The sequence below is a fragment of the Triticum urartu genome, chromosome 2A (assembly GCF_056163025.1).
Source record: "Triticum urartu cultivar PI428250 chromosome 2A, HENAU_Tu73, whole genome shotgun sequence".
Taxonomy (NCBI): Eukaryota; Viridiplantae; Streptophyta; class Magnoliopsida; order Poales; family Poaceae; genus Triticum; species Triticum urartu.
Genome location: NC_141874.1, coordinates 494158680 through 494184994, shown reverse-complemented (window position 1 = coordinate 494184994; position 26315 = coordinate 494158680). Strand labels below are relative to the sequence as shown.

Below are 26315 nucleotides of genomic sequence, written 5' to 3'. Positions count from 1 at the left end.
GAAGCGGCAGATCAACAATAAAGACATAGAGAAGGTATTAATCCAATTAGTGGGGGAGTTATGGACGTTGGATATCTTTTAAAATGTCTAATTGTGGTTTTTGTTTTCTTTGGTTTTGGTCTAATTGTGGTTTTTGTTTTCTTTGGTTTTGCTCTCGTGGCGAAGACTTGGTGAATTATGTACTTCAATGTACTCCCTCCATTACACAATGTAGTGCGTCCACGCTTGCCGAGATTTAAGCTTGATCATAAATTTGACCGACGAGACCGATCGCGGCAGGAGCAAAAATTATACCACCGAACTCATATTTCGATACGAATTCAATGGTATAATTTTTACTCCCGCCACAGTCGGTCTCATTAGTTAAATTTATGGTCGAACTTAAATTTTGGAAAGCGTGGACGCACTACGTTATGGAATGAAGGGAGTATCAAAATGTGGTTGAATGAAGTAAAATAACAAAGAAATATGTATCGGTGGCCGAAAATGAAATGCATTTGAATTTCTTTTACTCCGTTATATATAAGGAATCGGTTAGGTCCGATCAAAAATTAATGATGCAAGTTTACTTCACTAGACACTCCATTATCTATTAGGAATTGGTTAGAAATGCCCTTACTAGATGAAGTTCCGAACTACTAGTTCGGATCAGATTATCCAACATTCAACAAACGACTGTTTCTGCGGATAGAGAGCCGAGAGAGGCCAGGTGTCTCAAGTGGCCCCTACCGTTCGCGTTTGATCCGTGCCATATCGCCATGCATGCGCCCGCTCGAGCGCAAAAGCCGAGGCCGCGCACCACCGACCCCCACGGAGACCCGCTCTCGATCAGCTCGATCGGCGCCATTATCTTAACTGCCATCTCGCGATTACGGATATATAGCCGGCGGCCGGCCACCGCTGCCGCACGTACGTACGTCGCGTACGCTGCCGTCCACCACCACCACTGTGCTTCCCCTTGCGCGCGACGACCGTTCGTCCGTCCACTCGGCCATGGCGCCCCCACCGCTCCACCTCCCGCCCTACTTAGCCCCCACCTGGCCCTCCGGGCGCCCCCGTCCCGCGCCATCATTGAGATCACCGTCCTCGCTCCACCCTTTCTCCGACCTCCTCACCGAGGCGCTCGGGGCCGAGAGCTTAGACCCCGACGACGTCGCCATGGACGACGACGCCGCGGTCGATGGCTGGGCCCAGTCTTGCAAGAGGCAGCAACACCACCTCCAGGAAGTCGACGACGAAGCCGACCAAGGGTTCGTGATGCCGAGGCGGACGAGGAGCGGGAGGGCGTTCCCGCCGCCGATATCGGTGATCGGCAAGGGCGGGCGGCCGTGGCTGACCCTCCGGGCGCACCGGGAGGACGGCCGGCTCGTGCTGCGGGAGATGCGGCTGCCATCGCAGGAGCTGCTCCAGTCATGCAAGGAGGACGGGAGGTTCAAGCTGTTCATGCACCCGGAGGCCGGTGGCCGATGCGTCGCCGGCGCCGCGGGATCACGCGCCACGACGGCCGTGGCGCAGGACTAGGAAATCAAGCGCACTTTGAGGAGCCGATCGACCAGATTGATCTGTAAATTAGTGCCTCTGTGACATCATTCGAGTTCTTCCTCTCCTTCCGTTAACGTTGGTCGTGATAAATCTTGCCTTTCCCGTACTGGAACAATCGCAGCAAATCATCTCTCACGCGTTCAATCTGATCTGTTTCGTTCCATGAGAAATTGAGAACTGAAATACTGCATAGAGACAGTTCAATAACTGAAACACAACAAACACCAATCACATAAACAAACCATGCAAAAATACCATTTTCAGTATTACACTCAAAATCATAACGTAACTCAACTAATAGTTTTTATCCCAAAAGATTCTAATTTCAACTCTTACAATCAATGGGTCCACTCTTGCTATCACAGTGGCTACCCCCACGTCGCCCTCCCGCTAGGGCGGCTCGGGTGGAAACCCTAGCCCCCGCCGCCGGGCACGTCCATCCTCCCCCTCCCCTTCGCCGCTGCTAGAGAAGGTCGTCGGGCGAAGCCCCAGGCGGCTGATGGCGGCGGCGGAGGCTCTCTTCTCTTCCCTCACGCGCCAGATCGGTGAGGCGGGTCACCCATGGCGTCGGGACGCTTTCCCCCGATCTGTGTCGCGGCGGCGCGGCGTCTTAGGCGACGGCGCAAGGCGGCGGCGTGGTGCTGGGCGGGGGCGGCGCAGCTGCTAGGCTCCAAGGAAGATCTGGTGGCGCCGGCTGTTCCATGGGCTCGCGGGGTCATGGCGGCCTTGGTCGCGGTGGCCGGCGGCTCGGCCTGTCGGCAACGGCTGGATCCCGGGACAGCGGCCCTGGAAGGTGGCGGCGGGTGAAGCTCGGGCTTCCCGCGGCGGCATGGCGTGGCATTGTCCCTATCCAAGGCGAATCTGCATCGCCGATCTCGTGGTTTTGCTGCGAATTGATTCAGATCAGAGACGGTGATGAGCGTGCGGGATCCATCTCGGCGGCTCTTGCGGTTTGGCGAGGTGGGATGGGGGCCCTCCTCCCAGGCTCCAATGGTGGTGCATTCAGGCAGTGACTGGTGTGCCAGGGCTCCTACGGTGACACTGCTGTTGCGGTTGGTCGCCGGATCTAGGCAGCTAGATCTGGGGTTTTGAAGGCGGTCGAGACAGTGCACAGGTTGTCGGGTAGATTTCTTGGGACGGATCCAGGTGAAAACTTGGTCTTCGGTCGTTGGTCGGAGCCAGTGATGACGATGCCTTTATCATCGTTTCCTTCATGAAGGCATCATCGAGGTGAAGCTCCCAACCCCACCCAATACCTCCGGGGGAAACCCTAGATCAGCTGATCGGATGACGACGACATTCATGTGTCGTTACCCCCTTGGGGGCGGCATTCTTGGAGTTGCATTCGGGCTCGAGGGACCAGCGGATGGCTTCTTCGGTGGAGCGGAGTTTATTTCTACATATTCATGGTGGCGGTTCTCAGTGGCATGGAGCGGTGAAGGCTTGGCGTCAAATGTGTGGCGATGGACACGCGCAGGAGGTCGACGTTGTCTGGCGTCGTGGTGGCGTCGATGGCAGAGATGCCTGACAATGTCGATACGTCAGTACATGCTTTGAGGATGGATCGAGGGAAGACGAAGGTGACGGTCCTTTGCAGCGTGTGCGTGTGGTACTTACTGAGAGTGCGCCGGACCGGAGTGTTACCCAGTCCCGCCTATGTGGCTTTGCATGGGGCATCCGGCGTTAGATGTCAGGCTTTTGTGCGATGTCTGTTTGGTATTTGACCCGGACATTCGGCACACCTTCATCAAGAGGATAGGAGTAACAATAGGTGTCATCTAGATGGTGGCCTCGGACTTATTGTTCAATTTCTTTGTAAGGTCTTTGTGAATAATAAATAATATGGCCGCATGCATCTTCCAGATGCAGAGGCCGGGTGTGATTCCTTCTTTTCTAAAAAAACTCTTACAGTCAAGGTTCACCTGTAAATGAAAGCTACTCCCATACACCTTAAATATTTACTCAAGGTCAACTCAACAAAAAAGTACTCAAGGTAAAAAAACATAATTGATGGGCATTTTAAAAAAATACACATATAGCGTATCATTTCATTTATAGAGAGTGAAAAGAGTACAAGGGGTGGATATCCATACTACCTGCGCACTAGAGCGTAGTAGCAGATGCCCTAGAGTAGGAGGAAAGGGTTGCTCAGCCCAAAGGATTTAGTCACTAAGTTACAGGGATGATGCAATCGATGTTGCGGGTGCCTTCCTTTCCCCAACGCTATGCCTCCTCCTCGATTGAGCTGATCATGGCATGACAGATGGTTGAGCGTTGTCGAAGATGCATGCATTATGATGCTTTTAGATGGTTCAGCCGGTGAGCATGACAATCGAGTCCAGGCCCTTACGCATGCAAGATGGGGGTAACATCCATGCCAGGCGACCACCACTCGAAGAAAACGATCGTGCCAACGGGCATAACTGATGGGCATTATCTATGTGAAGAGGACCTAAGCTACTTTGAGTTTATTTGTGGAACAAGCCGTGTAGGTGGATCCAAAGTGTTTTTAGAAGTGGCTTTCATGTAATTCACTTTAGTATTAATATAAAAAATTAGGGGAAAGGGTGCATATAGACGACATACATCTTTAGAGGTAGCTATCATACCGCTTTAGATAAAGAAAATAACGTTATTATGTTCCCAAAAGTTTCACAAAATCGTCTAAAAAAATCAGGTATCAATTTCATTAACAACGCCAGGTAGCTGGGCCCTAAAGGTTTGCTTGTAATACTTTAGTGTTTATTTCCGACCAACAAAGTTTGGCCAATCTCGACTTCCTTGAAGAGTCTGTAAGGTTTGTTTTCCGGTCTGGCCAGATCTAGGGTGTTCTGTAGGCCCTCTTTGGCATTTTTTTCTATGGGGCTTTGCTTTGCAGATAGGTCGTGGGCGTGTTCTGGTCTACATCGATGGCATCTCGACTGTTGCTTCTCCAAGCTTCTAGTTCTCAACAAGTTTATCAGCTGAGATAGAGGTCCAGTCAGCATCGAACTTTTACTCACAACACCTCGATGTTGGATGTCAGAGGAAGAAGACTTGATATTTTCGCAAAAGAAAAGGATTTAAATTTCATCCTTGTAATTTATTAAATAAAATCGAGCAATACCTGATAGAGATCAATAAATGGTCATAGAGAAAATTGGCCCATGTCACAAGTTAGAAAAAAGAGACCCACAAATTTATTGAATACTCTGTAGTAAAGAATTTTTTTAGTCACCTCAAAAATATGAATTTGTTTAGTCATACTTCTTTTGTAACGGAGGTTTAGTAAATTCTAATCCAGTGATTGAAATGTATGAGTCCAGTCGTGTCATCAATATACTCTTCGTCCTATGTCCAATATGAACTTTTCAATTCTAGGCTACTGAGCATAACTCACATAATTAGATTTTTTGTGTTGGAACCTGGTTCAAGTTTTAAATTTAACACATGTAATCGCATTTTTCAAGATGTATTATAGACTTTTCAGCCATACTTTTTAAACGGTATAGCATGAGCGTCAACTACGAGGCGTGTAAGATGACTATGTCAATCTCAAGATTCTCTCAAAAAAATGCTCATATAGATAATCTATAAATACGTGTGTTCATAAAGATGAGTATGCATGTCTGTATATAAGCATATGTTATGATTATAATGTATTTCTTCAAAAGAAATAGACTCGATTCGTACCAAAAGTGCACTTTATCTACAATGAACTTGTTCTAAGGTTCACGTCATAATCCTAAACAATGATTTGATTCTCATGAAACTCTGAAAATGTTCTCCTTCTTAAAAAGATTTAACACGGTACAACACATATATTGATATATCTTTATCTTTGCCTACTAATAAACCAGCGGTTGCTTCAGGTCGTCCGTCGTCGGCGTTTTTGCAAAAAAGTCCCCCTGTTTCTGTGAAATTTACCCGTGATCCTTTTTAAAGTGAAAAAACGTTTCGAGCCCAGATCTGGCCCGCCCAGGCCCGAGCGCCGCCGCCGCCGCCACCAACGCCCGCAGAGCGCCGACCCCGAGCTCCTCCTCCCCGGCCTCCCTCGCGCGTCGTCCGGCGACCGGCGCCGCTGCCGGCGACCACCCAGGTCATGCCGCCGCTCCCCTGCCTTCTCTCTCTCTCTCTCTCTCTCTCTCTCTCTCTCTCTCTCTCTCTCTCTCTCTCTCTCCTGTCTCTCCTTCTCTCCAGGAGCTCAGCACCAGCGCCACGGATGCCCAGTCCTCGAGCTCACCTTGGAGGTTCGAATGCTGCCACGGGACCTCCACCGGCCAGATCCGGCGCCTCCCTCCCGTATCCGCGCGCCCTCCACCTCCTCTACCGGATCCGGCGGCGCCAAACCCGCCATGACCTCCACCATGGCGCCCGTCGTGATCCTGTGCATCCTCCCCGTCGTCGCACGAGGACTTGGACGCCTGGCTCGCTGACAAACTCCCCCAAATCCTACAGGAGGTTCAGGTACTACATCTACCTGATTAATTTCTGAATTCCACTTCTTTTTTGTGCCTGTATGTGCAATTGAGGGAGACTCTTCTTGATGATCTTGTGTGACAAATCTTACACGGTCAGTTTGTATGTGTGATACGTTGTGTGATCCAGCGATAAAATTCAGTTCGTGCTGCTATGTATCAGTCAAGAGAATGGCACAGAAAAGAGAGAATGAGGACAATAGAAAGTGAGTGAGAGAGTGTGAGTGATTAATGAAGGGGTATAGGCTTTGTACTACTACATACAGTACATTGTACAAAGAAGGAAGTGGGTAGTGTGCTATCTTTGTCGTGAAAAGGGAAGATTTCTTTCCTGAATCATGTACTGGTGGATTGATGATCTAGTGATCATATGAGTGATTAATGAAGGATAACATGCATATTCAGTTCACCTCTCAATTTTTATGGCGCCAAGCTTGATCTTTATCCATCTAACTGACTGAAAGTATCTTCTAATCACTATTGAATGCATATGTTAGTTAGTTTGACTGTATACACCACACAAAGAGCAAAAAATGAATTCTAGGGGGATCTGCGTCCGGTGGCTGCGGACGAGCGGCGCTGGGTAAAATTGGAGTGGAGGTCTGTAACTAAGCTCACCTTAATTAGGGGCTCCAGATGCATCATCGGCATACTTAATTTCTTCAGACATCTCACCTTTTCAAGATCTCTTAGTCAGTTCCCGTCCATAGGAAGAGCTGGTAAATGCTCCTTTATCTGCTCACAGTTTCCCTTTTCTTGAGTTGCAATATTAAAGTTTGGTTTCAACGCTTGAGCCCAAAGTCCTGTGCAGTGTGTCTTCAAACTTGGTGCGTGATGTTTGTGCAATTTTGGTTGTTCTTTTGTACAGATTTTAATATGATGTTCTGCACATTGACGTGTGTATAACTGTGTTCTTGTGCAGCCAGAGTGTTCATGGGAGCCTTTGGCGGGCTGATTGGCCTCCCCAGCCCATGTCCATGAGTTGACTCCATCAGCCTCTGCCCCGATCACCGGCCTGGACCAGGAGCATCTTCTACGTTGCAAGCAAAGATGATGAAACACCTGGACCATCTTGCACGCGGTAAGAAAATGATTTATTCATCAATCAATGGTGGGTAGCAAGTAGCTCGAAGTAGACAACAACTTTGGACACTTTTGCCTGTTTCCACTGCCTGTTAATGTATCAGGATGTGTGGCTTAACTTACATAGACTAACTGTGCTCATGAAATAGTTGGGTTTATGTTGCATCGTTGCTGTTCAACCTTCTCTAGAACCTTAAACAATAGGCTATTTTAATCTTGTTGTTCAAGTAACATGTTAAACTTTCACGGAAGCCAATTCAAATGGTTTTAGTATAGCTGTACAACCAGCTGCTAGAAAAGGAAATTACCTTCCATGTAGCCATCGGGTTCAGGAAAGGAGTCGAATTTGCCAACTATTCTCTTCCTATCGCCATCTTCTCTGTTTTGCTGAAGGGTTAACTCTCAACACCCCTGCATGAGCCCCAAGGCACCACATGATTCCTATGATACACCAACATTCGGCCGGTCCTACATTGATGAACTAATCTTCGTATGATATGTGACATTGGGCAATTTTCTTTATAGCCCGCGGTAGCAGGCAGTGTACTTAATCTAGCTTCAGTTATAGAAAAATATGACAATGTAATTTTGATCCAGATCTTGACTCCAATCTCAGGACAGGAAAAATGCAATTTCTTTTATATGCAGCTTGCAGTCTTTGCGACGCGGTGGCATAGAAATCAAGGTCCTATGCATACTAAATGTGCAGCTTGGCATGGCTCTTGGCACACACACAGTCCATCAGATGAACAGAGCACTCTTGGAGTACTCCTGTATTTCCTACAACAATATTACTTACATTTAGTTTGGTGCCGTCGTGGAAATTCAGATAGGCGTTCCACAGCGTGTTCAGAATAATACTTTGCAAGGGACAGCAGCTCGACGTCGAGCAGCAGCAGCAGGTTCTGCAGCTTCGACGACCCCGATGAGTCCGCGGTCGTGCTCAACTCCTGCCAGGAGGGTGTGGAGGAGTTTCCCCTTGAACTCCATGACCTGATTCTAAGGTTCGTAATTTAGCCTATTTTTGGCTGTTGATTACTCCTTTGTTTCTTTGTACATGTTCTGATTAATGGTGCTTTGGAACTCTTGTGGTCCGTAGGTCATTGTTCTACTGGCACTCACTTCACCTGAACAGCTGGACGAGATGATAGTGGATATACTCAGTGCAGTATATTGCTATAAGGTTGCGTATTAGCTTCAAGTGATTTTACTCTTATTGGTATCTTGACAAAGCTTGAAGTATATGTTGGTGTCTTGATAGATACAAGCCTCCCTCTTCTGCCCTTCTTTTCTCCATCCTCTTCAGGTCGCCAGCACATGTGAATGGTTCTCGTCAAGAGCATGCTTGTGACATCATTACTATATGTGATGTAGGGCAAAATGATGTTGTCAGAAGGTAAAAACACATTTAATCATTTTCTATTTTTTTCCTTGCCCGTTTCCGCCGTCATATACACTGCATCTCCCACTGTAACGGACAGCCAAATTTGTATTCTTCAAAGTTTTAATCATCTCTATTGCAGCTAAGTGTTCAAGTGCATCTCTAGCCAAGTTCCCTTTGCTATTGTGTTGTATTTTGAGGAAAGGTGGCCGAGCAGCTCGTGGCATCCGTGTCGCGCCTGCTCTGCTGCTGCCTTGACCCGCCGTCGACGTCGCCGGTTGAGCCGCAAGGGTGCAAGATCATTGTGGGGCCCATTGCATGGGCGTTGAGTATGCTTGATTGCCATGTCGTAGGCGAAGGTGCTAGAGCTTGGTGGCGTGTTTGTGATGTTTTTTTCTCCCGTTGCAACGCATCGATTGATTTATTCATGCATCTGTCGATTTACTCTAAATTTTTTTCAGTCGTCAAACATTAACTGGATTGGTTCGTGGATATGTAGTGTGACAAGTCGTGTGAGATGAAGGTAGTGAACCATCTCAATGTGAAGCCAAGTATGTGGTGGATTTGCCATGGAAGATGGAAAACTGGTAAGGGTAAAAGTTTGAGCTGTCAAATTTTGTGTGATCGAGGTCTTGGACGGTCAAACCTAAAACGTTCAGTGAAGATTCAGATTACACATGGATTCCTTTTTGTTGCCTACAATGCTATAATCACGCTAACTATGCGCATGGTGTGTACCAGAGATGATTCAAAAATTGCTTGCAGATGGATGTCAAGGAGGCCGAAGCCCGTTGTGCCAAAACTAACACATTAGAATCTTTCAATTTGCTGCTACCATATTTCAAAGTAAGAACACGATGATGCAAAGGAATCTTATTGTGTAGCCATATGTAATCTCAATTTGTTGCTATGTATAAACTATGATAGGAGTAGGCCCATATAGATGTGTATCCATTTTTGCCTTCTACTGATCTATGACAAAGGGGGTGTGCTGGACTAAGTGGCCGTTACTATTGAAGCAAAGTAGTGGAACTCGCAAATTTTCAATGAATGGAGGTCATCTTTCATATGGATTTTATTATTAAATACTTGCAGATGTGTGTCACTTCCTTAGATCATGTTTGATTCTTAAATTTTTAGATATTTCATGTAACCATCAATTATGCTATTGGCAGTCCATGTACATTCTTTTTACCTGCTCTAAAAAATTATCTCGGTTTATAAGCATCATTTTAACGTACAAGTAAGATTATGAGTTGATCCGTGCTGAAAACAATTCAGTTGAGGTAACAAACATGTTAACAAGGGTGCAGGTTTTTCTATACATAATTTCAGAAGTACTCCCTTCATTCCTAAATATATGATGTTTTGGTAGTTTAATTTGAACCACCAGAACGTAAGGTAACAGAGGGAGTACTATTAACTTTTTTGGCTAATTTCCCGAACTAAATCGCTAAAGCTTTTTGAACCATTTATTTTTGAGCTACGGAGGAGAGCAAATATTATTCATGGTATATTGTAATTAAGAAAGAAGAGTGATTTAATGGTAAAAAAATACATGATAAGTATTGCACCAATAAAATATTTATGCCACCAGCCTAATTTTCGCACCTTGTATTCTCGCGTTGCAACGCACGGCCATTTTTGCTAGTATATTATATATATATATATATATACCTTCACTTTTATGAATGTATGCACACATTTTATCACTACGAGCATTTTCGTGAGACTGAACCGGCACATTCATAAAATCGGCACAGTCGTGCTGGACCGAAACGTTCTCTCTCCTTCTCAATTGACCGATTTGCAAATGTGGAAAACATAATTTTTGGGATTCAGGGTCAGTTCGTCCGGCGGAAGAGAACCTCTTCTTCCCGCACATTTCGCATCGCGTTCCAGGCTTGATAGCGCACAGCGCCGACGCGGCGAGGTATCGGCATGGACTATGGCCATGGCGATGGCGATTCCTGCACCTCTGCCAACCTTCTCCTCGCAATCCCGAACATTCACCCCAAGCATCTCACTGCGAAGCAGCAGAGCTATATCGCGCTCCCGAGCCCTAGCTCTAACCGCAACGACCGCGTGCTCCATCCGCCTCCGCGTGTGGGCCGCCAAAGACTGCTCGCCCCCGTCGTATCCGCTCTCTGAGGTTTTCCCCTACGTCGCCGCGGAGTGGCGGACCATCGCCAAGGGGTGGGCGTGCGCCGCCGCCGCCGTGTACTGCCTCTCGCGCACGGTGCCCGCCGCGGGGCGCCTTCCGCGCGCTCTGGCCGCCGGCGTAGGCGGGGGCGTGTCTGCGGAGGTTTCTAGGGGCGTGGTCGCGCTCGCGGCTTTCGCCTCTGCGCGCGCGGCCGCGGCGTACGTGCAGCAGGCGTTGCTCTGGGAGGCGGCGCTGCGGGCGGTGTGGCGCCTCCGGGAGCGCGCCTTCGAGCGTTTGCTTGCGCGTGACCTCGCGTTTTTCGATGGCAGAGAAGGGATGGCCGCAGGAGACATCGCGCACCGGATCACGGATGAGGCGGACGACGTTGCGGACGCTGTGTACTCTGTTCTCAATGTGAGGTTCTTGCACTCTGCTAGATAGACGTGTTTGATAAAATGTACGAAAGCTGTTTGGAGAAATGCTCCCTCAGCAGTTAGTATAATCGTTGATTGTAGAAATTCACTCCCTGTTTTGAACGTTCCTCATACTTGATAGTCATGGAATAGTGGATCGTTTTACTGCACTGGTAATTGTGCCATCCTAATATTTATTTCTCATTTTCATGCAGACAATTGTGCCGACAAGCTTGCAATTGATAGCAATGGGTACTCAAATGGTGGCAATAAATCCCCAGCTCTCATTAGTTGCAGCAATGGTAACAAATCTCATACTAGTTTGGACTGCTCTTTCATGGTAACTTATATAGTTATGTGTGCACTGTTTAATCTCCACTCTACATTACATGGATAGGTAATTCCATGCATGTCCATAGTCATTGCAAAGCTTGGTGAAAGACTCCGTCAAATATCCAAGGAGGCACATCTTAGCCTCGCCATGCTCGCAGCCTATCTCAACGATGTCTGGTTCAGTAGCACTCAATTAGTTCATGTATAACAAACATACAAGGCTATGCACGAAAAATTGTTGTTTACTTGAATGCTCTCTGTAGGTACTTCCATCGATGCTCACTGTGAAGGTAAACAATGGGGAGCACAAAGAGATGTTAAGATTTCATGAGTTGGCTTTTGTTGATCTGAAGAATAATTTGGGTAAGAAGAAGATGAAAGCTCTCATACCTCAAGCTGTTCGTACTACATACATTGCAGGCCTGGTAGTGCTTTGTGCTGGTTCAGTAGCAGTTTCTGGAACCACATTTGATCCCGAGGGGTTTCTTTCTTTCCTAACAGCACTTGCTCTTTTTGTTGAGCCTATTCAGGTATCACAATCGCTGCTGAGCATTTACATTTGTGAATTCTTACTATATGCTGTATCGTCGCTTATTTCCCCTGCATGAATGTTAGTGAAGTACAAATAAGTGTATAGAACATTTGGATGTTGTGTTAATATCATTTTCTTGCATCGGATTGATAATGTTCATAGAATTGGGGGTCCAACTAATTAATCATTTTTCCTCTGAAGGAAAAAGAATTGCGTGCACATCTTCTTTTACATTTGACGGGATGCATAGAGCATTTGCGCACCACCACCACCCCCCCCCCCCCCCCAAAAAAAAAACCCTGTTGCACCTGATGAGTTATTGTACCGGAATATGCAAAAACAATTGTTGTTGCTTTTTATTTCTGTACCTGTATAGAAGCAAATATCATATCATCAAGTTTTTATGATAAGTATAAGTATGATAATAAACTTAACTTTGACCATTAATTTTATCAACAAAAAGTGAGTTATATGCCATAAAAAGTACGTCATTGGATGCAAATTTCAAAGAACTTTCTAATGATATGTTTTTTATGACATATAATCCATATTTTCTTGACCATAATTATGAGTCAAAAGTGGCCTTGTATAAGGGAATGGAGGGAGTATCATTTTCTTTTGAGAATTTCATTTTGCGTTATTAACTCTCTTTTTGAGAATTTCTGAGTATGCTTTGTATCCTCATGCTTTATTGCATGTTTTTTTTTGCGGGGAATGTCTTATTGCATGTTGTCATGCACCACTTCCTTCCGACACTCTTGATTTGGTTCTCACGGGAATCTATTCCATGCGTAGGATTTTGGCAAGGCATACAATGAATATAAGCAAGGAGAACCAGCATTAGAACGCATATTTGATTTAACAAGGTTCATCCCTGAGGTAATCGCCATCTCTTGTTAAGGACTGCTTTTTATTAAAATTATAAGATCATCGAACAAATCATTAGTATTTTTTTCTAAGGTTTCTTATGTATGTGAGATATATGTATTATTTTCGAGAAATGCAATATTCCTAAAGTAATTTTCTTCTGGTTTGGATGATCATGGGGTTTTAGTTACATTTTTCTAGTGGGAAACTGCTTGAAGGTAAAAGAAGTCTATTTGGTTGTGTGAGAAACGAATTCCATAGCATATACCTTTGAGAAAGTATAATTTTGTGGTATTATGTTCTTGGATTTGAATTTCTGTTATCAAGGAAATTTTCTATCATAAGTCGCAACTCATACATCCATGCTGCTTTCATGTGCTGTAGGTGAGGGATAAACCAAGTGCAGTTCATTTAAATTCTGTTAAGGGAGATATTAAGTTCCATGATGTTACATTTAGATATGTTGCTGGTATGCCACCAACAGTAGATGGTGTGAATCTTCATATCAGAGCAGGAGAAACTATTGCTATTGTTGGACCATCTGGTGGAGGGAAAACCACTCTTGCCAAATTACTCCTCCGTCTTTATCATCCACAAAGTGGTATTGAACTGAACATCAGTAGTACAATTGGTGCAGAATCTGTAAACAGTCTTACACGTTTCACCTTTTTAGCTCAAGCTTGATATCATGAATTCTGGTTTTCTTGGTTATCTAAACTTCATGATTATCTTCTAAGATGGCTATCGATAAACTTCCCTTTTAGGACATATAGCTCTGGACAACCATGATATTCAAGACATTCAGTTGCAGTGCTTGAGAACACATATTGCGTTTGTTTCACAGGACCCGGTTAGTACCTGTGGTGTATCATTTCCTTTTGTGTCTTTGCGGTTTGAAAGCATCTCATTTGGGGTGTTCGAAAGGATATCTTGGTAATCTTTTGTTTGCAACTCCTGATGGAACTCTGTTTTGGTGGTATCTCAGCTTCCAACACACATAATTTAACATTTTTACATGTTGGACTAAACACATTTTGCACTGCCATTGTTTTCATGCATGTTCATTTCTTCTTATTTCATAGATGTTATTTTCCGGTACAATTGCTGAAAATATTGCGTATGGTGACCCTGTGGGAGATATTAATATGAGAAAAGTTGAGAATGCTGCTAAGATTGCCAATGCCAATGAGTTCATTAAGATATTGCCAAAGGGATATGACTCGTATATAGGACAGAGAGGTTCTAGTTTAAGTGGCGGGCAAAAACAAAGGTAAAATTCTCCCCAGCACAATGTCTGGCAGCTTTTTTGGCTGAATTGGTTTCGATGTTTCATTCAAGCCAACACCATGCGTATTTTCAATCCTCAGGTTATCTATCGCAAGGGCAATCTACCAGAACTCTTCCATACTGGTACTGGATGAAGCAACGTCTGCACTGGATAGCAGGTCTGAGCTGCTACTGAAAGAAGCACTGATGAATTTGATGGCAAGCCACACTGTAAGTGGCGTGTGCAGTAGGAGTATCGTTCTTCAGAGATTTCTATGCCTACCTGTTTTCATGATGTTCTCCCCGCATTTTCAGGTTGTCATCATTGCTCATCGGCTGGAGATGATCCTGATGGCTGATAGAATTGTTTTACTAGAGGGCGGTAAATTACGAGAGATCACGAGGTCGGCTTTCTTGTCCCTAGATGGCCGCTTCGGTTCACCACCAGATGTCCTCAGTCGAGAATTAGGAGAGGCTTGAGACTATGAGGGAAAAGTGGTTTGTTGCGCTGCAATGCGGACGTTGAGCCGCAGGCATGATTTGATGAGTGATCAAACGGTGGAAGCAGCATGTTTCCGTGGACGCCTGTCGGCCAGAAAAGCTCCCTTGTAATAAGCGCATTTGGGCTTCCAAATCGCTGAACGTCAGGATCAGGTACCAAACCAAGTGGTGCGGTTAACGATAATGCCACAAGAGAGAATCAGCAAATTAATGGTATGAGATGGTAGACTTGACTTAACGACAAGTATAAAATCATGACTTGATTTCAATATATTATGCCAACCTTAGTCCGCCAAATTGTTCGGACTGAAAGCCTTTGTTGTTATTGCTGCTGTTGTAATGTTAACTGCGGCAGCACAGCAACCACACAGGCACACAGCTACAAGTATAAAATAATGGAATTGCCGAAATAATGCGAATCAGAAAGTTGCAAACAGGCGCACAGCTGTGTTGCTCTCTGCGTATGCCTTGTAACTGCGAGCTGATAATATCAGCATAGTCCTGTGTTTCATGATAAATAGGACAATATTTACTTTTCTATATACAAAAAAGCACGCATACAAACATTATATAACAAGTAATAATGACGTACAAAGCAAAATCGTCACCAAAGTGTGTCTGCCTGTTTGGGCAATGTACAAAACACTTGTTCAAGACATGCATATTCAACATGGACTATGAACTCCAGAAATACGCAATCCTGCCATATTCAACAAGTGGTGATGGATTCATATCATATCAATGGAGTGGCCCTAGCAACATGGAGTGTCAAAAGTAAGGTAAGCAACACAATAGATCTTATCCATGCCAAGGTGCCCAGTATGACCAATCATCAATCTTGCATATTGAACAGCTTAAACAACAGCTGAGACAGGCCTCTCTATATTCCAAACTCGGCTACTCTGCTTCTAACCTCCTCAAGGAAGGATCTGAAACCTATAGAGCCAACCAGCAGAGTGCCATCCAGAGCCCGATCCTCAATCAGGTATTTCTCAAATGTTGTTGTATCATCACGTGCACCATGAATAAAAGCAAGCCTGGGAGTTAAGGTCCTTTCTTGCTTCAACCTATCGACCGTTGATCTCAACAGACCTACAAACATAAGTTCAGTGTTAGCATATGCATTGGCTGAAATAAGCCGTAACCATACATACTACTACATCCGTTCTCCTGTAGTTGAGGCCTTCAATATGCGTGCAGAAATTAAAAAGTCATAACAACAGAATTAGTACTCCCTACTAATATAAGACGTGATCTAAAACGTCTTATATTAGTTTACAGAGAGAGTACGATTTAGGGAGGAAATGCAGTAATCTCAGGACAACTAAGTGGCACTTAAAAAAGATGGTGCTGAACTCACAGTCCCGTGGAGGGGGAAAGGGAATTGAAGGGCTGGCTGTAGGCAAGTAATACACCAAAAGGTCAGTGTAGGCGTCAAGAAGGAATATTGGTCTCTCACTGGTGAATACACTGCGACTTAGAGACTGATGCACTTCTGCTTCTGTATCAAGAGAGGAGTACGAACTCAGTGTAGGACATATAGCTTGCCGAAGAGAAGCCGGTTCCAGTGCACTGTGAAGAAAAATAATAATGTTGAACATTATATAAGCAGTACTTGCGTAGCTCAAATAAACTACAGCAGTGAGATAATCTGGATTTTGTAAAAAAATGTGGAAAGGGAATTTGTGGAATTTTGTCGTTTCTTCCTGTGAGAACTTTAGGAACTGCATGGTAGCAAAATATATACTTCACCTGAAGAGGCACTGCAAATATGTCTGGTAATCTGGATGAATATGTTCATCCTGAACTTGAAGTAATGGGCTTACTAGAAATGCAAATACAAGCTGTGCCAGAGGCTGCAATTGTGAGCAGTTTGAGAAATCAACGTCAATATCAGAAACTCCAGAATCAGCAGGTCTGACGTTCTTGTATGCCTTGTTGTACTGGGCAATGAAAATCGCCAACCAATCATGGAGCCATAGCCTTGCTTCTACCACATCACTTAAAGAAGCCAAAATAACCTGGAAAATGAACTTTTTCAGTATCAAATGATCTTCTGCTCGATCTTTGGTGATAACTTTGGTTTTATTCGAGTCTAGAATATAATTAGGTTTGATGATCATGAACATTTCTCTCCTGTTTTTACGGTCACCAAGCTTAGCATTTATAACTAAAATACCACAGAATGCCAAAACTACAATATACATATAATACATTACGTCCCTGCAGAACGTATTCATTAAACAAGCTGATTCAGATAAGGATTTAAGCTAGGCTAGGATTCCTTATGGTGAATTAATAGATTAGCGTAGACTGCGGTCAAATTTAGCTTCTCTTCTTCCATATTAACACAGAGTCCTGAGAGCATTTTGGAAACCCAGAACTCAAAACTTGTTGGTTTGGCTCGACTTCAATACACCGGAAAGGCGGAAACCAGTGCCAGACAACCAGAGTAAACCTAGCTTCAGATTGCAGCAAAGAAGATAAAACAGGCCTACCAAAATAGGGACCTAATAGCTCCTAAGCCTGGAAGGGTTGAATAAATATCAATCTTCTAATTGTTGACGAACATTCAAATAAAACCATTAGATGAATATTCAAATAAACAGCTAAATGAATGTTTAAGTAAAATACAGAAACACTAAGCTTGTAACCAGCTGTATCCCAGACAAAAGTTTCCTACGCATAATTTTCTTGTAGAGTTGCACTTAATTGATGTAGTAATATGTTATAGTCCTACAGAGGCTGTGGCAACATTTGATTGCTATAACTTTCTTGTAGTGGCAATTAATTGATGTAGTAAGATGCTTTAGTCCTACAGTTAACAGCCTTCGTGCTTACGACAAACAGTTTATCCATCAAAATTGTACTGCCACCGTTACAATTTAGGGAGGAAATGCAGTAATCTGAAACAGAGGTTGTACCTGGTGTACAAGTATCGTCAATACCACATCTGGGTCAACAAAGTCATACAGGTCCCAGATATTAGCAGTTGTGTTGTACTGGATAGTCCGCACCCTTAGCCGCCTTTGCACTGAGAACTTAGATCTGGACGAGGTGTATTTTTAAGTTACAAAATATGAAAATATAGATAACAATGTGTATAAAACTGCTGCTAGCATGGAACATCTGCAAATTGACAAAAAGAAATTGCACACTGCAAATTGACAATTAGACAAACATTAGCAAGCAAGTAATTAACATGCAAGCCAGTATATCACAGGATCATCAAAAAATAACTTGGACAGCTCACACATAAGGACAATTGTCAGTATGCTTAAACCTATTGACACCAGAGGAATGGCATATCAAATATACTTTAACTTGTAAGAGCAAACAGTAACAATGTAACATACTACTCAGTATTCACAAATCTGTGACAGGCGATACGAAATTTACCTACTACCAGAATTGGAAGCATCATCTGATGTATCACCATGGTGTACTATCATCGTGTACTTAAATGCGATTTGGAGAATAGGAGGCCTTGACTTCCTGCAGTTGCAAACATCATGTTGAAATGGTTTAGGAGATAATATATTTATACTGATCATAGTTACAGTTCCCTTGTTTAGGCATGGAAGTTGTTATTGTTACTAAAAGACATACTCAAGAAAAGACCGGACTCAATCAACGGTTAGAATCTGTCTTATGATTTACTCTCTGGTTGGGGTTATACAGGCCCGCCTCATATTTCGAGTCTAACTTTGGCCAGTGATTTAAATAAGAAAATATGATCTATATATTGCATTCGAAAGATGTTTCCAACAGTTACTTTTTATGGAACATAGCACATATTTTCCTGGTTAAATCGGTGGTCAAAGTTAGACCCAGTACAATAGGGCCCTGTGTAACCGACCGGTGGTAGTAGTATCCTTTTTGTATTTGTATAGCATAGTTAGTAAGATCCCTGGTAGATAGTGCTTATACATTGTGTACTTTTTTTATCTTTTTAAGAGCAAATCCCAGACATCCTAACTGGGAATTAGGTTGAAACATCTAAAAGATGATAGGTTCATAGGGGGGAAAAGGACGGTTAGCTTTAATGCTGAAAATTCTAGTTTATTTCCCTTTTGACAATGAATGGTATAGTTTGTTGGGTTTTCTCCTTGTATAGCATAGTTATCAAGATCCCTGGTAGATAACATGCTTATACATTGTGCACTTTTTTAGTCTTTTTAAGAGCAAATCCCAGACACGCTAATTGTGAATTAGGTTGAAACATCTAAAGGATGATAGGTTTCATAGAGAAAAAAAGATGGTTAGATTCAATGCTGAAAAATCTAGTTTTGTTTTTTCCATTTTGACAATGAATGGTATAGTTCATCGGGTTTTCTCCTTCTCTTAGTAATGTGCTGAGCCCATCCTAGCATGTTTTGTTCTACAAATATCTATAATATTTAGAAGTGGAGAAGGAACGGCTAGGATTAACTAGACATAAGCAATAGAAAAGGAAAGCCTCAGATTAATTTGGCATATATAGGTTAAAAAGAAGCACGGATTGATTGGAAGGCGACATCTAAATAACCATAACCAAGATAGTTTAGAAGGACAACCGGACAAGGAGAAGAACTTGCAAATGTATCGTAAATCTATTCCTATGGTGCCATAAAGATCCCATCTTTTTTTGCGGGGCGTAAAGAAGATCCCTCGTGTGGTACAGATTAGTGATGCATATAAACTACATCAGGGCTTGCAGTGTAGGTAATTTTCCAAACTTACTATTGATAGAGGTATCACTAGTTCATTACTGTCCAATTTGTGTTCCAATAGATTAAGACTCATTGTGGGCTTATCAATTTGAGCAAGTGTGTAAGGCAAACACTCTATGTAATGGGGTGGCAACGTGATGAACAAATCAATCATAGAATTAGGCCTATCGTTTGTTTGCTCAGCATGTCCTATCACTATCCCCTGCACCTGGGGTTTCAGCCCTAGCTGCACACTTCTCCACGGTGCCCAATCGGTAAGTTCCTGACCTAGCCGAATCCTCCCATATTGCGTCTGTTCCAAAGGTTCAAGCGCTAACAACAGGTAAGAAAGGATTTGAAAATCCTAGTTTCAGCTATGGGTGTGGATCATGATGACTTTATTGGTGCAGTCAGTAACAAACAAAATTCATGTATCACAAGGCTTATACTTCTTCAACCAGACCAGCCAAGTTGTGGATAATCTGATACAGCATCCATATATAGTAGAATGAAAAAACAGGTCCAATGGCAGATTTAAGCTGGAGTACAGAATACATAAAATCATTTTCTTTTTTTTACCACAAAAAATGTCACCCTACCTGTAGGGAAGAAACAAATGTCTGATGCAAAGATCTGGCTACGGATTGGCATAATGACTAGCAAGGCCCAACACTGTAAATGGATGATAGAGTTTCCTATTTGGTTATCTCTTTGAACGGTGGAAATCTAAACTTCCAATTTGTCAGAGCAAAGAAGGAAAGTACCACATTGCTGCTAGTTAGTTCAAGTTCATCAAATTTTAACACATATAAGCACATAATCTACAAAAGTTAGAAACAGCGTGACCTTTACCTGGCAAACTGAGAATCCTTTTCAAACTCAAAGTCGTAAGTGTAGCTAGCAAACGAATCACAGCAATTTATGTGCTGAACATGCATGTATTGAGGATCTGGAAAGAAATGACCATACTGTTGGACATGAATTAAACAATATCAGCTGAAGGAACATATAAAAAGGTTCACTAGGTAAATTTGCATATCTCTCAGAGTACTTACAGAATCAGCAATCTTGATCTCTGGAGATGTTCTCAACCGCAGTACACATCCAAAGGCATATGGACGCTTTAGCATTTTGTATCTGAAAAGTAATAACGGTGGATAAATGCATGTTACTACTTCACAGCTATATTGTAATCAATGGCTCAAAGCATGTGAACAACATGTTGATCATATTTTCACATTCTGCACATATATTCGGCTATAGATTGTATTTACCATGTACCAGGCATCCAACTACGTCAAACCCAGTCTGCTCAATTTATAGTATGGACATTTGGGGTAGTGCACAACCAACAATCAGATAATTTATTAGACTATTTGGCATCAGGCAAGTCAACATGATCTAAATCTAAGGTTCAACAGTGAGTAGTAACAGAACCTGTTGCCCACAAAAGAATACTAGGAAGAAGCCTATTCAGATCTCACCGCCCCAGAAGGCCAGAATAAAGCCCCAAAGTTAGCCTTGGGTAACAAACCCCCTGGCACGGAGATTTAATAAACAGCCATCACACGTTGAAATCAGATTATAACAAACAAAATCACTAAATAGACCTGAATGTCCATAGATGTGATCCCAACATTATGGGGGTTCCAAGCACACCAATTTCTTGAGCTACACTAATGTACAAAGCATGAGCATATGTTATCCTATCAATCTGACTGACCTACAAAGAGGAAGCAAATAACATAAACAGACCAAACAGTGCTTGAGAACTGAACCACGTTAGGATATCTCCTAGTTGAGGAGATGCAATTGGACTGCTGAATAAAAAGAGCACAGAGCCAGAGATGATGACTGAACTTACATATCTTGTGGAAGTGTTGATTCATCTGTATTTGAATACAGAAACAATGAGCCACCACTCTCAACACTCAGAACTTTTAGGGAAGTAAGATCAGTGTATTCATTTGTAATCGCGAAAAGGTCCACACATGCACCTGCTTGAACAGCACTAGCAGCCTGTGATATGGCAATCAGGATACCTCCCAAAATATTCTCAGAATGCATTGATCAATATTTATGCGAACCTACCAGATTTTTGTAGAAACTTGTCTCTTCGGGCAGTAATGTATTATTTGAATCCACCACTTTACCAGTATTGTGGTCCCCATTGCTTCTTGCGTCCAGTTGGCCAGCCCCATAATTCGGAGGCCCAGATAAAAACGCAAATATTCTAGCTGTTTCAAAAATTACCAGGAAAATGCATAATATTAGAACGCAAGGCCATGTACTTTAAAGAGAATAAGTATGTTTTCTACTAATAAAGCCTTTAAAGAGAATATGTATATCTTCTACTAATGAAATAACAGAATAGTAGTGTAATCAATACAATAAGATGTCAAGTTCCCTGCAAAAAAAATTGCATACCAAGTTCAAAGGTAGTTCCATTTTCCACACTTAGGTAGTTGACAAGAGCATCAATTGCTACCCCAAACCCACGGGTATGATGCAATGCGTGATCTTGAACTTGTGATGCAGTAGTTGCCCTTTCCCATGAAGCTATTGGTTTAATTGTTTCTAGTGCTTCAGCAATGCGGTCTTTGAAAGTGCCAACCTGTTGAGATGTAATTAAAATAAGCGCATATAGGAGAAACCAATGCTCTAGGTATACAGGTTGAGTAAATGATTGAACTGAAAATTGAAGGAATTAAATTAAGAGGATAAAGTACATACAGGAGCCAAAAATGAACAAAATGGCATGACATCTTTAAGGTCCACGTGCAAGGTGCCGTCAGAATCAGGAGGGATAAAAACGTTTTTCACAATTGTTATTGGACCTTGAACATCATATAGTCCTATCTTGCTGCTAAACGTTAAAATCCCAAATAATGATCCTGGAGAAAGAGCTGCAAGGCATCAATAGATCAGTGTACATGTAGCTGTATCATGTATGTCCTTTCAATAACAGAGTTGTATAAATAGATTAGCTCCTAAAGCTTGTGAGTGGATCTCACCTTCAAGAGCTGCCAGAAGAGCACTTTTGACTAGCTCCAAAAACTCCTCAGAAGCTAAAAACAACATGAAGAAATAAATTATGAGAAGAAGACATAAACAAGTGAGCTCTAAATAAAACAAAACAGAAGGTCTCAAAACTCTATAGAGTTATTCTCATGAAAATCTGAAATATTTTGATCGGGACAACAGGCGCAAAAGGTGGGACCTATCTTAGCTAGACGAATTCAAGCTAAACCAGGATGGATTTGGATTCGTTTATCCATGCATCATGTTAGTGGAAAACAAAATCTACCAACATAACAGGATCTTGGATTGGTAGAGCTGCTCACTATAATGCTGCAATGATTTTCCCTTTTACACTACAAAGGAAGCAACAACAAAAAAAGGCGTCCAGGGGTGCCACAAACACCACACAGGAACCCCACGATCATATCGATCACTTATTGGACCAAACTAGGGCTGGTTTATTCTCCATTCATATGTGGTACAATCTTATTCGATGTTCATATTTTGCCATATTTAGCAAGCTTAAAACTTAACGGCCATCCATTTCCCTTGTCAATTTATCACTCTTTTGTGTGGAGACGAAGGCGAGGGTACAACAAATAATCTAGAACCATAAGGCGAAATGTTTTGAGATCATCACATCTTACAGGATAAGTCGATCGCTGCCACGTACACGGGCGTCGTCGCAGCCGCTGCCTCACCCTCCTCACCTGGAAAAAAAACACAAGCCCGTCATCTCACTGCACCACATTGCACCAGATCAGAACTGCGGAAGCCCTACCCGGGAGGAGGAGGTCGACAAAGGCGGAGCGCAACTCGGGCGGGTCGTGGCTGCCGTCGCGCGCGTAGCGCGCGGCGGCGTCGGCGGAGAGGTCGTTGTCCTCCGAGCAGATGGGGCACGTCCACGACCAGCGGTGCAGCGAGCAAAGGGTGCTGAAGTAGGCGAAGCAGGACGTGCAGCGAGGGATGAGGTCGCCCTCGTCGCCGGTGACCGGAGAGGAGCCGCGCTCGTCGGTGGAAGAGAAGGGCGTGACGGCGACGCCCCACGGTAGGCCCGAGGACTCGAGGAGCGCGTTGTCGGAGGGGAAGTACGCGAGGCTCGGGCGCACCGCCATTGCTGCGCCGCGCGGTTTGGGATGTGGATCTGGTGGACTGGTGACGGGAGAGAGATCTGACGAGGGAGACGGAACCGCGGCTGCTCAAAGGTGTCTGTGTGTGCAGTGTGGGTTTGCGCTGAACTCTTCTGCTGCGGCAGACGATCAGGACCGTCAACTTGCTAACGTACGTCTCGAAGGCTAGGTGAGCGTTGACTGTGCTGCTAGAGCTAGACCAGAGTCTACTCCTCTACTCTAGGCCATCTCCAACCCGTCCATCCAAATAAACATCTCAAAATATCCACACATACATTCACAACATATTCACGGAAGGCTGTTTGGTTCCTAGTCACACATTGCCACACTTTGACACATCTAATCTTAGGATATGTTTGGTTCCTGTCACGGAGTGGAACGGTATGGGTCGGACCTGCACCGGAGCCTTGTTCCTGCGTTTGGTTCGTAGGTGGAATGGGAACCAAGTCGTTCCCACCAGGCGAATATTCGCCTAATATCCGGAACACGCTGAGACCTCCAAATCGAAGGAATCACGCGAAACTGGTCATCGCTCTTCGTCTTTCCTCTCACTGCCCCGAAAGCCTATCGCGTCTCTCACTTCCTGACCTGCGCCGCCTCTAATCCTTTCCCTTGATCTGCGCCGCCGGCTTCTTCTCTCCCTCGATCCGCGCCGCCGACTTCTCCTCTCCCTCGCCTCCTCCTTTCTGGACTGCGGCGACGGACGAGGCGCGGCGGAGCGGCTGTCTTAAAGCTGAGCGGCTGGCAAGAGGCTACTCCAGCGGCGGCAGGGACCAGGCCTCCGGGGGGCGCGGCGGCGATCTGATCCAAAGGCCGGCGGTGGTCTGATCTGCTGGTGAGAGGGCAATGATTTTGTATGGTGCGGCCACGGCTGGACCTGCCCCGGGGCGGTGATAGGCAGAGATAAATGTGAAGGAGCAGGGAAGAGCAGAGGTGATCGAGGAACAGGGAAGAACACTGATCAATTTTTGTAGCTCAGCGACAATTGGTGTGTGTTGCTCGGCGAGGACCGGTCAGATCGCCAATGGCATTGTGGAGCTTCACCGTAGCATTAGCATGTTCATATCTTTTTCTTTCTATCTTTCATATATTCTTATTCTTGTTCGGACTGACAATGTATGATCTTGTACATATTTTTTTGGTGCAAGAGGAGATAGTTGTTGATATCTTTGATGTCATATGTACATGTATTAATTTACAAGGGGTGAGAAGAACCAAATCCATTTGGTTTCATTTCTCCAACCAAACATCAAGATGTCACCATTCCATTCCACACATTATCCTCAACCAAACACGCGAACGGAACCAACCCATTCTGATGGAATGGGACCATGACATTCTATTCCACTTCGTTCTTCAACCAAACACACCCTTAGGCAAGTTTGACCAAGTTAGGTATGTGTTTGGTTCTAGCCACACTTGAGGCAAGGAATTTTTTAGGAAAAACTTTGTTTTTGCCACTCTAACTTTTGCCAACTTTGCTTATGCCACTCTAGAATTTCATCTCTCACTTTTGCCACTCCTAGCTTTCGATAATATATCACAAATGCCATTCTGTTAGGTCAATGGACGTTTTGACCAAACAGAGCAGAGAAAAGACCAGATTGCCCCCATTTAATTTGTTTTGCTTTTGCCACTCTCGTTTTATTCAACTATTGCTTTTGCCATTATATTAACCCCATGACCAGCAGCATACTAAAGAGGACATTTTGGTTGACATTTGAAAATCTAACCATCACACATAATTGCACAATATTTAGAGATCATGACCAACACCACCGTAAAGTGAAAATTTTGGCATGGCCTATTTGAAAATCTAACCATCACACATAGTTGCACAATATTTAGATGAGAAGTATGCACATTAATAAGATCATGACCAGTAGCATAGTAAAGAGGAAATTTTGGCATGACCTCTTTGGAAATTTAACCATCACACATAATTACAGGATATTTAGATGAGAAGTGCAATAATAACATCATGACCAACAACATAGTAAAGAGGTTAAGGCATTCTAAATATCAACAAAATACTTCATAGAAATCAAATCCATCATCTAATCTAAACAGCTGGTTCACATGCATATGGACCACCCCAAAAGCATCTCCACACAAGTTGAGACATAGTACAGCCAAGTCTAGCAACATCATCAGCTAAACAACAAGGTTCACATATGCATAGTGCTCCACAAAATAAATGTAGTTGCGCATCATCCTAAACAGCAAGGTTCACAGCTTCTTTTTGCTTGTGCTCTTCGCCGAAGGACATTTTTTGCTTCTTGTGTTCTTCGACGGAGGACATTTGCTTCTTGTGTTCTTTGCTGGGCTATCATGGGTAGCAGAAGTCTTCTTAGATGCTTCAAGAACTGGGCTAGACTTTGCCCTTTTACCACCTCTTCTCTTGTTTGTAGAACCATTTTCAGCATTGAGAATGAATGCAAATAAGTGTTGAGATGCATATTTAATAGGCAAAAATAGACTTCTATGCATTGGCTTGTTCGAAACAAAATTAGACGCACCAGAGTAGGCAAAATGCATATTTACAATAGACAAAATTAGACCATTATGAATTGTTGGAAGCAAAACAAAGAATATTAACCTTGTAGTGCCCATAGTCTCAGCATCTATGGCAACAGCTTCTGCGTCTTTGATGTCTACTGGCTCAACATTTTTCCTTTCCCTAGCAGATTTGAGATAGAGAAATTTAGTTAGACTATACATTTCTTTGAATTTAAATTTCGAATGTACAATTCTTTGCTAGAAAGTACCTGTTTCTTGTCTTGCGTTCGGGATGAAGTTTTGGACATGTCTTCAACAAATGCCCAAGTTCTTTGCATTCTGGGCACTTGTGTCTTCTCTTTGATATGCTCTCAAAGGCTGACTTTATCCTTTGTGTCCTAGATCTTGTAAGTGCATCTAGTGCCGCCCCAGTTGGTTTTGGAGTATTGACAACAA

At 43.6% G+C, this 26315-nt stretch overlaps 3 protein-coding genes across 8 annotated transcripts; 2 read left to right on the top strand and 1 right to left on the bottom strand.

The window, feature by feature from the left end:
* Nucleotides 1-993: 993 nt before the first annotated feature.
* LOC125537089 (uncharacterized) lies at nucleotides 994-1691 on the top strand. The gene has a single exon (XM_048700384.2). It carries the CDS (start codon nucleotides 994-996, stop codon nucleotides 1519-1521), a length of 528 nt encoding a protein of 175 aa, XP_048556341.1. The 3' UTR covers nucleotides 1522-1691.
* A 3802-nt stretch (nucleotides 1692-5493) lies between these two features.
* On the top strand, nucleotides 5494-14773 carry ABCB29 (ABC2 homolog 12). Of its 6 annotated transcripts, none has more exons than XM_087544163.1 (16): nucleotides 5494-5988; nucleotides 6922-7080; nucleotides 7731-8086; nucleotides 8182-8265; nucleotides 8389-8478; nucleotides 8606-9309; nucleotides 10306-11020; nucleotides 11235-11321; nucleotides 11417-11524; nucleotides 11616-11882; nucleotides 12680-12763; nucleotides 13136-13352; nucleotides 13516-13601; nucleotides 13834-14021; nucleotides 14119-14248; nucleotides 14333-14773. In XM_087544163.1, the coding sequence occupies exons 7-16, from the start codon at nucleotides 10412-10414 to the stop codon at nucleotides 14495-14497; spliced, it is 1941 nt and encodes a 646-aa protein (XP_087400289.1). In that variant the 5' UTR covers nucleotides 5494-5988; nucleotides 6922-7080; nucleotides 7731-8086; nucleotides 8182-8265; nucleotides 8389-8478; nucleotides 8606-9309; nucleotides 10306-10411; the 3' UTR covers nucleotides 14498-14773. The 6 variants fall into 6 exon arrangements, with proteins under 6 accessions (XP_087400289.1, XP_087400291.1, XP_087400288.1 ...); XM_087544165.1 differs by having other exon boundaries at nucleotides 8344-8478; nucleotides 8963-9309; XM_087544162.1 differs by having other exon boundaries at nucleotides 8389-9309.
* Nucleotides 14774-15060: 287 nt separating this feature from the next.
* LOC125538036 (protein transport protein SEC23 D) lies at nucleotides 15061-23574 on the bottom strand. Its single transcript, XM_048701346.2, has 14 exons — nucleotides 23012-23574; nucleotides 22878-22940; nucleotides 22224-22277; nucleotides 21943-22115; nucleotides 21637-21823; nucleotides 21301-21446; nucleotides 21074-21228; nucleotides 20265-20346; nucleotides 20062-20177; nucleotides 17918-18013; nucleotides 17443-17566; nucleotides 16271-16539; nucleotides 15879-16090; nucleotides 15061-15610 (listed from the first exon to the last, which is right to left on the bottom strand). Exons 1-14 carry the CDS (start codon nucleotides 23343-23345, stop codon nucleotides 15399-15401), a joined length of 2223 nt encoding a protein of 740 aa, XP_048557303.1. The 5' UTR covers nucleotides 23346-23574; the 3' UTR covers nucleotides 15061-15398.
* Nucleotides 23575-26315: the final 2741 nt, after the last annotated feature.

What these genes read in the sequence shown, in the direction of transcription:
- LOC125537089 (XM_048700384.2), top strand. Translation starts at nt 994, where the DNA reads ATGGCGCCCCCACCGCTCCACCTCCCGCCCTACTTAGCCCCCACCTGG.
- ABCB29 (XM_087544164.1), top strand. Translation starts at nt 10,412, where the DNA reads ATGGCCATGGCGATGGCGATTCCTGCACCTCTGCCAACCTTCTCCTCG. An exon ending in TTTTTGTTGAGCCTATTCAG is followed by an intron (nt 11,883 to 12,679) that starts GTATCACAATCG and finishes TTCCATGCGTAG; the next exon opens with GATTTTGGCAAGGCATACAA. An exon ending in TAACAAGGTTCATCCCTGAG is followed by an intron (nt 12,764 to 13,135) that starts GTAATCGCCATC and finishes CATGTGCTGTAG; the next exon opens with GTGAGGGATAAACCAAGTGC.
- LOC125538036 (XM_048701346.2), bottom strand. Translation starts at nt 23,345, where the DNA reads ATGGCGGTGCGCCCGAGCCTCGCGTACTTCCCCTCCGACAACGCGCTC. An exon ending in TCTTCTGGCAGCTCTTGAAG is followed by an intron (nt 22,116 to 22,223) that starts GTGAGATCCACT and finishes GATGCCTTGCAG; the next exon opens with CTCTTTCTCCAGGATCATTA. An exon ending in TATTTGCAGTGCCTCTTCAG is followed by an intron (nt 16,091 to 16,270) that starts GTGAAGTATATA and finishes TTTTCTTCACAG; the next exon opens with TGCACTGGAACCGGCTTCTC.